At 35.2% G+C, this 11,692-nt stretch overlaps 1 protein-coding gene across 1 annotated transcript in view; it reads right to left on the bottom strand.

Moving 5' to 3' along the window:
- COG5 (component of oligomeric golgi complex 5) overlaps positions 1-11,692 on the bottom strand; it is a 313,042-nt gene that overhangs the window by 129,493 nt on the left and 171,857 nt on the right. The window contains exons 9-10 of the mRNA XM_012812313.2: positions 9,783-9,895; positions 9,495-9,572 (exon numbers count right to left, since the gene is read on the bottom strand). Coding sequence (XP_012667767.1) covers positions 9,495-9,572; positions 9,783-9,895 — 191 coding nt within the window. The remainder of the gene's footprint in view (positions 1-9,494; positions 9,573-9,782; positions 9,896-11,692) is intronic.

Genomic DNA, 11,692 nt, shown 5'->3' with positions numbered 1-11,692 from the left:
AATTAAAAATAATTTTTAAAATGTCAATCAATAATATGTTTCTTGATCGCTGAACTATCAATCAAATCTAATTTAGCATGAATCATACTCTCCTTAAAACACTGTTCCCTTGAATTCCCTTGTAACATTCACACTCTAGTATATGTATCCTAAATTATATACAAGTATGATTGTACTAATAAAATATGTACAATATAAAACACAAAAAAACTGTTGAAAGAATAAGACTTTTATATATATATTTTTTTAATTTTTTCTTTTGTAGAGACAGAGTCTCACTTTATTGCCCTCGGTAGAGTGCTATGGCGTCACACAGCTCACAGCAACCTCCAATGGGCTTAGGCAATTCTCCTGCCTCAGCCTCCCAAGTAGCTGGGACTACAGGCACCTGCCACAACGCCCGGCTATTTTTTTGTTGCAGTTTGGCTGGGGCTGGGCTTGAACCCATCACCCTCAGTATATGGGGCCAGTGTCCTACCCATTGAGCCACAGGCACTGCCCAGAAGACTTTTTTAAAAAGTACAGGTAGAAGAAGTTATAATTGTCTCTTCCCATCTCAAAATGTATATACCATTTTGGAAAAAAACATTCTATATCAACTTTCGAATCTGCATATCCCTGGGGCTCTGTCTAGGCAACCTACTTTTCTTCTCTAGGCAGTATCTCCATTATCATGGCTTCAACTGTCATCTGTTATTTACTGTCTCTCAAATTTGTGTTTCTGGCCAAGGTCTCTCTTCTAAGCTCCAGATCCACATATTAAGCGACCTGACAGCTATACTTGGAAGTCACATGTGCAGCTGAAAGTCAGCAATACAGAGCTCATCATCTTTACTCTTAAATGTGTTTCTCAGTTTACCATCTCAAATGAAAGTTGCTGCTATTTACAAGAAATCTCATCAAAGCGGAATCCTACCTTGAAACCTTCCCCTCTATCTCACCACTTCTAACCTATCACTAAGATTTGCTGGCTTCTCCAATCTGTTCACTTCTCTCATTGGTCACTATCAACATAAAACACTATTGCTATAAGCTGAATTGTGTCCCTAAAAAAAAAAATCATATATTGAGGTCCCAACTCCCACTACTTCAGAATGTGATTATATTTGGAGACAAGCTCTTTAAAGAAATAATTAAAATGAGGTCATTAGGGCAGAGGCTAATACAACAGATTATTTATTGTCCTTATAAGACACAAGGAAGGAAGACCATGTGAAGACATGGGAAGAAGACAATCATCTACAAGCCAAGGAGAGAAGCCTGGGACAGATCTTTCCTAACAGCTCTCAGAAGGAACCTACACTGTTAACACCTTGATCTCTGACTTCTACTCCCAGATTTCAAGAAAGTCACTTGAGTTTCCAAAACAGCAATGTAGAAGCAGCCTGGTTTCACTCTTCCCTGACAGAAAACCAAAACCAAATACATATATAGTACTGAGACTACAACCAAAATATCCCAAGACTCACATAGAAGGAGGAGACAGTTCCCAGGGCCAAAGAGAAGTAAAAATACTCCAGACAGGCAGTTAAGTAAGAGAAGTGACTTCCATACACACAACACTCCTTCTCCAAACCTGCCCAGTACCAAGTTCATGGAAAAGTGCCCCCCCCTCCCCAGTTCACAGTCTCTAAATATTAAAAGATGAGACTGCAGTAGACAACCACCTTCTCTACCATCCTGGGGTCCCTGGCAGGAGACCCCAGGCTCAACACAAAGGAAAACATAGTAAGTGCCTGATACAAGGAATAGCCCTGCAGATCAGCAAAGACAAAGGGGTCAGACAGGGTGTGAGGAAGGATTACTGTCCCAAGTCCTGGAAACTCAGCTCTATAACCTGGCTAAAAGGAAATGCCAAATCAGAGCAGCTATTGAGTGGCATCACATTGTAGGAGGTATGTCCTGCAAGTCCCCTGGGCACAAACCCTCGCACTGATAAAACCTTCCTTTGAGACCCTTCCCTCCCAATACTGACTGGGTGGCACCCCTTTTGTTTACCAGAGCTGAGTCAAATCTGGGCTTAAGGCACCATTTGTTGTCACAAAAAGGGCAGTAACTTAGCAGGAAAAAAAAAAGAAATTACAAAGAATCGCTAAGCAAACGTGTCCAATAAAAAACAAAGCAAGCCAGAAAGAGAAGACTAGAATACATAACTACCCTTTCAATGCAAAGACATAGATATCCATCCACCCATGAGAAGTAACAGCAAATAGGGTACCTACTATGACCTCTCCAAATGGACAGAGCAAGTGCCAGTGATTGACCCTAAGGAGATGATGATATATAAGTTCTCTGATCAAGAATTAAAATACCTGTAGTAGTTTTAAGGAGATTCTTAGACAACAAAATAAATTCAGAAATTTACCAGGGAAATTTAACAAAGAGGTTTAAATTAAAAAAAAAAAAATCTTGGGACTAAGAGATATATTTGCCAAACTGAAAAATTCATTAATGGCCAAAAGCCAAATAGGTTGGCTCAGTGCCCGTAGCACAGTGGTAATGGCGCTGGCCAAATATACTGAGGCTGGTAGGTTTGAACCCAATCTGGGCCAGCTAAACAACAATGACAACTGCAACCAAAAAAAAAAAAATAGCTGGGCATTGTGGCAGGTGTCTATAGTCCCAGCTACTTGGGAGGCTGAGGCAAGAGAATTGCTTTAGCCCAAGAGTTTGAGGTTGCTGTGAGCTGTGATGCCATAGCACTCTACCTAGGGCAACATAGCAAGATTGTCTCCAAAAAAAAAAGTCAAATGGGTCAAGGAAGAGAAAGAATCAGTAAGCTTGATAACAGGGTTTTTGAAAATACATTGTCAGAGAGGGAAAAAAGAAAAATGAGAAGAAATGAAGAGGGCCTAAAAGATACAGAAAATGACCTCAAAAAAAAAATTCTAAGAACTATTGATGTTTTAGAGGAAATTGAGCAAGAGGAAGAGATAAAAAATTTATTCACAATAACAGAAAACTTCCCCAGACTTAAGACAGAAATATCTAGACACAGGAAGGTCAGAACACTAAACAGATTTGACCTAAATAAGACTACCCCCAGGCATATAATAACCAAACTCTCAAAGCTCAAAAGCATGGAGAAGATCCTAAAAGCAACAAGATAAAAAGAAGCAAAAAAGCAAATAAAAGAGCTCTAATTTGTCTGGTAAGACTTCTTAACAGAAATCATGCAAGCTGGGAGAGAATGGGGCAACATTCACAAAATGCAGAAAGAAAAAAAAAAACCCTGCTATCCAAGAGTACTGTATCCACCAAAGCTATCCTTCAAACATGAGAAATGAAGTCTTTCCCAGAAAAACAAAAGTTGACAGAATGCACCACACTAGATACATCTTACAAGAAATAGTAACAGGAGTTTTAATTTTGAAAGAGAGAAAAGGTATCAAGCATTACAATTTTGATAAAAATAATTGGTATTCATAATGAATTTGAATATTTAGGAAATTTTAACAGTTATATACATAAGCAATGTCTGCCCCATCAAAGAAAGAGAAACAGAGAGTAAGCATATAAACAAGTTGATTCATTCAAATCAAGTAAAGAGTCTGGAGAGAGATTTCCTCTATCTGGCCCTGGCACTCTTTTAAATATGGTTAACAAAAGGTATTACAGATGATCCAAATCAGTGAAAAATTTTTATACTTTGAAGATTGTCCAGGATTTTCAAAGGCAAATATTTGACATATAAGATAAAAACTTTATAGGTAAAAATACTAGGGAAGGAGTAAGGAATGAGAGAGAGAGAGAGAATGAATCAGGATAAAAGTCAGAAACAAAACAAGAATATATCAATCCTAAATAAGATTATAGGCATTCATAGATTACTATGATTTTACATGTAACTTTCTGTTAATTTTGATAGGTCTGGAATTTGTTCAAATGCACAGATAAATAGGAACAAATTCCTCACAAATATTTGAACTTCACAACAATTATATATAATATAGTTTCATATAGCTGGGAAGAGGACATTTAATGTTCTTAGCACAAAGAAATAATAGATGTTTGAGATGATGGTAATTACCCTGATCTGATCACTCTATATTAAATGTATCAGGATATCACTATGTATCCCATAAATGCGTCAATTAAATTTTTTTTCTAAATTAAAAATAAATTTTAAAAATTAAAAAAAATGGGAAGTCTATTATTAATGTTTTATTTCTTATTCTTCTTTTACTATGCTGGGCCAGTCCTCCAGTATAATTTTGAAAAGAAGCAAGAAAAGTGGGAATGTGGCCTTTCTTCTAACTAGAGGTAATGATTTTGTACATTTCTTTATTAAGAATGATGATTGCTAAAGGTTTTTGTTAGATACATAGCATCCTTTATCAATTTAAGAAAGTTCTCTACCTCATTTTGCTAGAACTTTTTATCATGATAAATTCTGTCAAATACTTTTCTGTATCTATAGAGATAGTTACATTATTTTTACAAACTGCTGGACTTGCAGTAGTTTTAAAATTCTTCAACATAATATTCCTGAGTATGATTGGAATATAATTTTTCTTTTTTGTAATTCTTAATTGGTCTTGGGATAAAGGTTATACTAGTCTCATCGAATGAGTTGGGGTGGTAAGGTTCTTCTTCTCTATAAAAATGGAATGATTTGTCCCTTGAAAGTTTTGGTGGAACTTCTTTGAAAAAACATCTGGGCCTACTGGTTTCTCGATAGAAAGATTTGACTAATTAAATTTCCTTAAAGGTTTCGGATTACAGAAAGCTTCCAATTCTACTTAAACAGTTTTGGAAAGTTATGTTTTTCTAAAAATGTGCCTGTGTTTTAAAATTAGTTGGCATCAAGTTTTCTTTAGTGTCCTCTTATATTTTTTAACCTTTACTTTTAATATAATTTAAACTTAAAATTGCAAGAAAAGCCCAAAGAAACCCCACTCACTATTTGCACACTGAGATCTACCACTTGTTAACAGCGACACACATTTACTTTCACATTCTCATTTCCTCTCTAAGCTGCACATACCATGGCTCTGTACCACTAAATAATTAAATGATCTCATAGGAAAAAAGACATTGCCCTACATAACCACAGCACAGTCACCAAAATTAAGATTTTTAACATTATTCAATTCCTGGACAATGAACTGCACGTTTGCTAAAATATAGAAGTATGACTAATTTTTATATAAACAGTAGAGTCTACATAGTTGATGACCTGCACATATCAGTACAGTCGGTCTAGGTCCTTACACTGATCTGTTTGTTACAGTCCCTTAAGTGGTCAACTTACAGAGGTTCCACTGTATATATGTGTATATGTAAAAATTGCAAGAATGTATATATATACACACACAGACACACACAAATTGTACATTACCAATATATAGAAGTGCAGGTGACTTTTGTATATTGATAATATTCTGTAATCTTGTAAAAAAAAATCCCTTATTAGCTATAGCAGCTTCTTTTGTATATTTCATTGGATTTTCTACATAAATAATGTTACCTATAAAGAAAAACATTTTACTTCTTCCTTTCTAAACTGGAAGGACGCTCTCGGGTTTTTTTGTTTGTTTGTTTTTTGCTTATTCCACTAGCTAGAACAATGTTGAATAAAAAGTGACTGCAAAAAGAAAGAAATCCTTGTCTTTTCCCTTTTTGCCATTATGTATGATTTAACTTATCTGTTTTTCACAGATGCCACTCATCAGTTGAGAAGGCTTCCCTGTATATTTCTAGTTTGCTGAGAATTTTTATCAGTAATAGATGTTGGATTCTATAAAATGCTTTCGCTGCACGTACTGAGAGAATCATATAGTTTTTCTTATATAGTTCCTGGCTTTCCTTTTCCCAATTATCCTTATAATAAAACCTCATTGGATCTTCCATAGTTTTAAAATTTCTCTTTCATATTTTCTGGACTTTATTCTGGAAATTTCATTAATCGTATCTGATAGGACTCAAATTCTCCCTTTAGATTACATACTCTTCTGTTTAAAACACTTTCTGCTGACTTTCTAATTTCAATAATTTTATTTTTATTTCTAAATGTCCTATTTGATTCATTTATAGATCTACCTAGTAATTTTTTAAAACACTTGTTTTTCATTTTTTATTCTATTTTTAAAAATATTTAATATATAGATATTTTACATTCTTCATTAGATAATTCTAATATCCGAAATCCATAGCATCTTTGAGAAGTTCCTTAGGAGTCTACAAGTTGTTTTGTATTACTTCTATTTCTTCTGCTGACTCTCAATCATAGCCTCTAGTTTCTTGAAGAGATAGGTGGTTTTTAATTGTGAGCTTATATTTGTGTGACCTTAATATATGGAGAACTCTGTGACTGCATTTGTTTCTTGTGGGAGTGAGGTGTTGTTACCAACTGAGAAGCATGTTAGCCTCTATCCAGGATCTTAGTTTAAAACAAGACTTTCACGTCCATTCTTCCATCTTGCTAGAACCCCAAACCCTGGAGTGCTGATCTCATCACTGATATGGATATTTGGCCTCAGGACCCTAGCTTGTGCATTCATTTATAGCCTACCAATCCTTAGCTATTTTGTCTCTGCATGTCTATGTATCTGACTTCGTATGCCCCAGAAAGATTCCCTTACTCCTTACAAGCTTGATAGTGCATTAAATATCATGGTTTTCTAATTTATCTAGAATTTGTTTGTACTGTACTGACAGACCCCTTAAGAATATTTGGTTCCCATCTAAGTAAAAGCAGAAATCTTTTAATCTTTACAGATAAGAGTATTTACTAATAATATCTGACTTGGAAATCCAACTGGTTTATCCTTATTTAACGTTTTAATCAAATTGAGATGCCACAGATAAATAAGTTGAACATTTTTCTTATAACATTAAAAGTATTTCAAATTTGGGTGTGCTAAAATTTTCCTGAGTATTTAATGTTATTATCAAATCATTTGCTAAGTCTAAAAGGTCAAAACACCACACTCTTTTACATACTTAGAGATCTCATTAGTACTATAGCTGCTCAAAATGTTGAACATATCTCAAATTTAGCTTAATGCATCCTACACACATGATTACAAGATTCTCTTCGATGATAAAAATTGCTAGCTTAGAAAATGAAAGTATCATATCTACACTCCCCCGCACAGCTAAACTGGCTTGATTCTGCAGATGAGAACATACAACCTGTTTTTCACTGTGTGGATCCTTAATAATTTGTTAATAATTTGCTATACTAACTTTCAAGCAAAGTGTTATATACAGTATTGATGATTATATAGTGATACAGGAACTCTCAATTGGTTTTAAAAGATGTCAAAATTGAGCTTCTAATGTCTGATCCGCCCAAAATTCTCATTTAAAAATAAAATGTTTCATCCATTCATGTAAACTATAGAAAATGCAATATAGCAAGAGAAAAATAATATTCAACATTAAAATGCCATGATAATATGAATTTATAAGCATGAACAAGTCTTTTCAAAGTATCTTATGAACTAAAAATAGGCTAATTGTGCAAGTCTTTCCAGGACATTTATTAAAGCAAAAGCAGAATTAGTTATCTCAATTAAGGAGCAACTTTCAAAAAGCTTCACTGTACATTTAAACTAAAATATTTCTAAGATTTGATATACCTGATACAATTTAAACTAAAATATTTCCAAGCTTTGGTATACCTGATACAATTAGTCCAGTTTTATTTTATACTCAACTCATTTTTGTCCTCTTTATACTCTGATGTATTCTTTTTATCATGAAAACTACTGTAAAACCTTCAGAACTAACAGAGCAACACAAAAACAATGATCATGGAGAAGTTTTGTTCTCCTCTTGAACATTCCTAAGATTAGACTTCAAATCCTAGTGTGTATATATATATATACACTTTTTTCCTATGAGATATACACACACACACACACACACACACACACACACACACAGAGTTCTGTCATCCAAAATTAAATATCTTAGCAAATACCAAGCATAGCTGGAAATATTAAACTGAAAATTTTAAAGTTTGTGCTGTTTTGTTTGGGTTTTTGAGGTAAGATCTTGCTGTATTACCTGGCTATGGCCTGGCCTTGTCCATGTACCTTTTACGCTTTGGTGATTTTGATTCATATTCTTTCCCGGTCATAGATCACAGGTCTGTGTATAACTATATTATAAATCATCCTAATAAATCACCAAACTTGGGGGCTGGTCTTTGAGATCCTCAACACAATATATAAAATATTTAAAATTATAAGTTTACCAAGGAAACTATACCAGCAGTTCTCAACCTGTGGGTTGCGACCCACAGGAACTGCATTAAAAGGGTGTGGCAAGGAAGGTTGAGAACCACTGATCTATACCATGATGTTGGAAACTTAGCATCTTTTTTCTCCTTTGGAGCACTGAGGATTAGAATTTAATGATCAACAGAATAACTAGCCATTCTATTATCATACCAGAATGAATATAACACAGAACTAGGGATTCCTATGCATGAAAGGAATTCTTATGGCCCATGAGGCTAGCAGATTAGGGGACTGCAGAATGGAGACCTCAGAATATGGAAAATGAGTATAGCAGTGTGCATTATGGAAAAAAGCAGTCCTCAGTGAATATATCATAATGACCTCTATAATTTAAATTTATTACTTACAAAAAAGTTTCATCTTATTCTCTAGCATAACATCTAAAAATATTTACAAGCTATCATTGTAAACTTCTGATCCCCACCCACCCCCCCATCCCCCTGCCTTCTCCCATTCCCCCGTCCTACAGGCAAGTTCCTGTTCTCCCTGCCTTCCCTCATTCCCCCACCCAACGGGCATGATCCTGTTCCCCCGCCCTACGGGCAACCTCCTGCCCTCTCCTATCCCCCACTCCTCCACTCTACGGGCCTTCCAGCCACGTTCCCATGCTCTCCGGAATTCAAAGAGGCATGGAAAGTCCCAAGTTTCACAAAACCCCCAAGTTCTCAGTAGATGAACAATGGTAGAAAACTCACCATGGCTTGTTAATTACTGTTGTATAACCATAACCATTGTGATTTAAGATATATCCATTAATCAATTATTGTTATATAATCATAACCATTGTGATATAAGACGTATCCATTGACAACCAAGCTGTAACCCTGCCAATGGCAATGTTCCTCCTCCCCGCTGCTCGCTTAAGCTACACAGAGAAAAAAAGGTATAAAAGACAAAAAATCCTGCACTTCAGGGCCCCTTGTCTCAGAACAACAGCCCCTGCGCAGGTGAGAATAAACCACCAATTAATAGCATCTGAGTGGGTCCGAGTTTATTTTTTCATAACTCCAAGGTTATTTCATCATTTATTTGACAGAAAATGAGAAATTAGTCTATAATAGTATCACTGCCAGCATCTACTTCCTAAATAAACATGATTGCAATTATTGTTAGGAACGTTTATAGTTCTCAAGAAATACACTTTTCTATTGCCATCTGACATGCAGCCATTCTACAAGGTAGTAACATAAATGATCCTGCTTTCTACAAAAATGATATGAAAATATTTTCACTTAAACATACCTTAATTATTTCTTCAATGAAACAAATGTGAGAAACAGGATCTCTCTTTTTAGCTAATACTTTTTGTAGATGTTGTACCTAAAATAAAACAAATGTAAATCTTAGGCCCTAGAGAACGCAAGGGAAGGGAAATGGCATTATGCTAGACTCTTAACCCACATTATAATCAGCTAACAGATGTATTTTGAATGCTCAGAGATTTTAACAGACCTGTCCAAGGTCATATGATTTGGAATGGCCAGGAGGTAATCCATAATTACCATTCCTTCTACTCCTTAAAATATTTACCTGTCCACAAACAACACAAATGTGATCCATAAGTTTTTCCATATTGGTCCAGAGGGTAGCACGGAAAGCTGCAGTGTTCCCTGGGGTTGGCATGGTAGATCGTCCAGGACCCCCTAGTTATGAAAGAAAAGAAATATGAAAAATAAAATTTCCAAATACAACAAAATGTTTGTTATTATAAAGAGCATGCAAAAGCTAAAAGTGACAAGTTCCTTTTCTAAGAACTATGGAGTAATGAATGATATAAAAGAGAATTTTAACATTTTGTGTTTAAGAAAAAGAAACAAAACACAGACACATAAGACCCCCCACACTGAGGAAGCTTAACACACAAATTGATGAAAATGGTTTTCCTCAAGGGGCCTGAGGATGTTGAGAACTGAAACAAGGTAAAAGGTACAGGAATAGGAGTGAGTCTGGATCTGCTTCCCAATACCCTCATGCCCCTTGTAGAAAATCATTTTCATCACTTACCATTTTATCCTTCCTGGATGTGGGAGCGTAGTGTATATGTGTATGTGTTACTTTCCCATTCTTTCTTAAAACAAAACAACCCCCCCCAACTGAATATAAACAAATACAGAAACAAATGAATTATCTATACATTGCATTGATAATAAAACCACACAGGAGGAAAATAATTCAAGAAATTTGGGTTTTTTTTGAGACAGTCTTACTTTGTCACCCAGTCTAACTCACAGCAATATCAAACTCCTGGGTTTAATGAATGTTCCTGCCTTAGCCTCCTGAGTAACTGTAGCTATAGGCCCTGGCTAACTTTACTTAATCTACTTTTCATTTAAACATAGTAGGCCCTGCTAATTTTATTTCATCTACTTTTAGTAGTTAGGGACTTGCTCTTGCTCAGGCTGGTCCTGAGCTCAAGGGATTCTCCTGCTTCCACTACCTGAAGTGCTAGGATTATAGGTGTGGCCACCTCACCCTACCAGTTCAATGAATTTTAAATCATAGAATACTAATTTTAGTGAGATATATTACATGGGCAAAAAAAATTATGAGCAGATATTAAACTTTACTGTATAGATTTGTTGCTGAACGTGGTACTGATACAGTAATTCTGAAACTGGGTATATTTTATAATACATGTATAGCAAATGAAGGTTCTCACCATAAACAGAATAAAGATACAAATATACACTGGGGATTAGAGGTATCTTCCAACTCAGTCCACTGCAAGAGCAAAAGGACAATGACCCCTCAATAGTAATAATCATACCTTGTATCCAAATTTTGATTTCTAAGCTCCATTACCCAATAAAAACAAACAAACCTGGACTCAGAGAGAAAAGAATGATTCCATATCTGGAAAATACAAGGTGAATCTTGATATATTATGCTAGGGAGCAAAGAAGTGTTCAAGGACAAAAAGGAGATTGTTCAAAGACAAATGGAGATTTATCAAATTTGAACTTGACTGGAGGGGGCTTCCACAAAACAAACTAGGGGAAAGATGGTCATCTAAAACAATATTGACGGTAATAAATTATAAAACAATGACTAAAAAAAAAGTATGAGTTCATAGTGAAACTCAAATGTTTAAAGAGAATGGGAATTGTTCTCTACAAAAGAATGCAAATTACTAAATGCAGAAAGAATTAGAAAAAATTCAACATTTTGCAACTACTCGTGTAATAATGAAGGTGAGATTATCAACGAATACCAAAATACTAGGTAAAATTTTCAGGGGAACAAGATATTCACATAGTCTCAAAGTATGCACCAAAAGGACTCATCACAAAGAAAAGAGATTACTCTGACAAGGGCAATCTGGTATACCCCACTTTTAATGAAAGGATCTCATTTAGCATCAGCAACAATGGGACAAACTGATATGATTTTGTTGTTTCAGATATGATGTAATGGGACATATATAATATCTGCTTACTACC

Source organism: Otolemur garnettii, unplaced genomic scaffold, assembly GCF_000181295.1.
Source record: "Otolemur garnettii isolate 467f Iridium unplaced genomic scaffold, OtoGar3 scaffold00005, whole genome shotgun sequence".
Taxonomy (NCBI): domain Eukaryota; kingdom Metazoa; phylum Chordata; class Mammalia; order Primates; family Galagidae; genus Otolemur; species Otolemur garnettii.
This window is presented reverse-complemented; position numbering and strand designations above follow the sequence as displayed.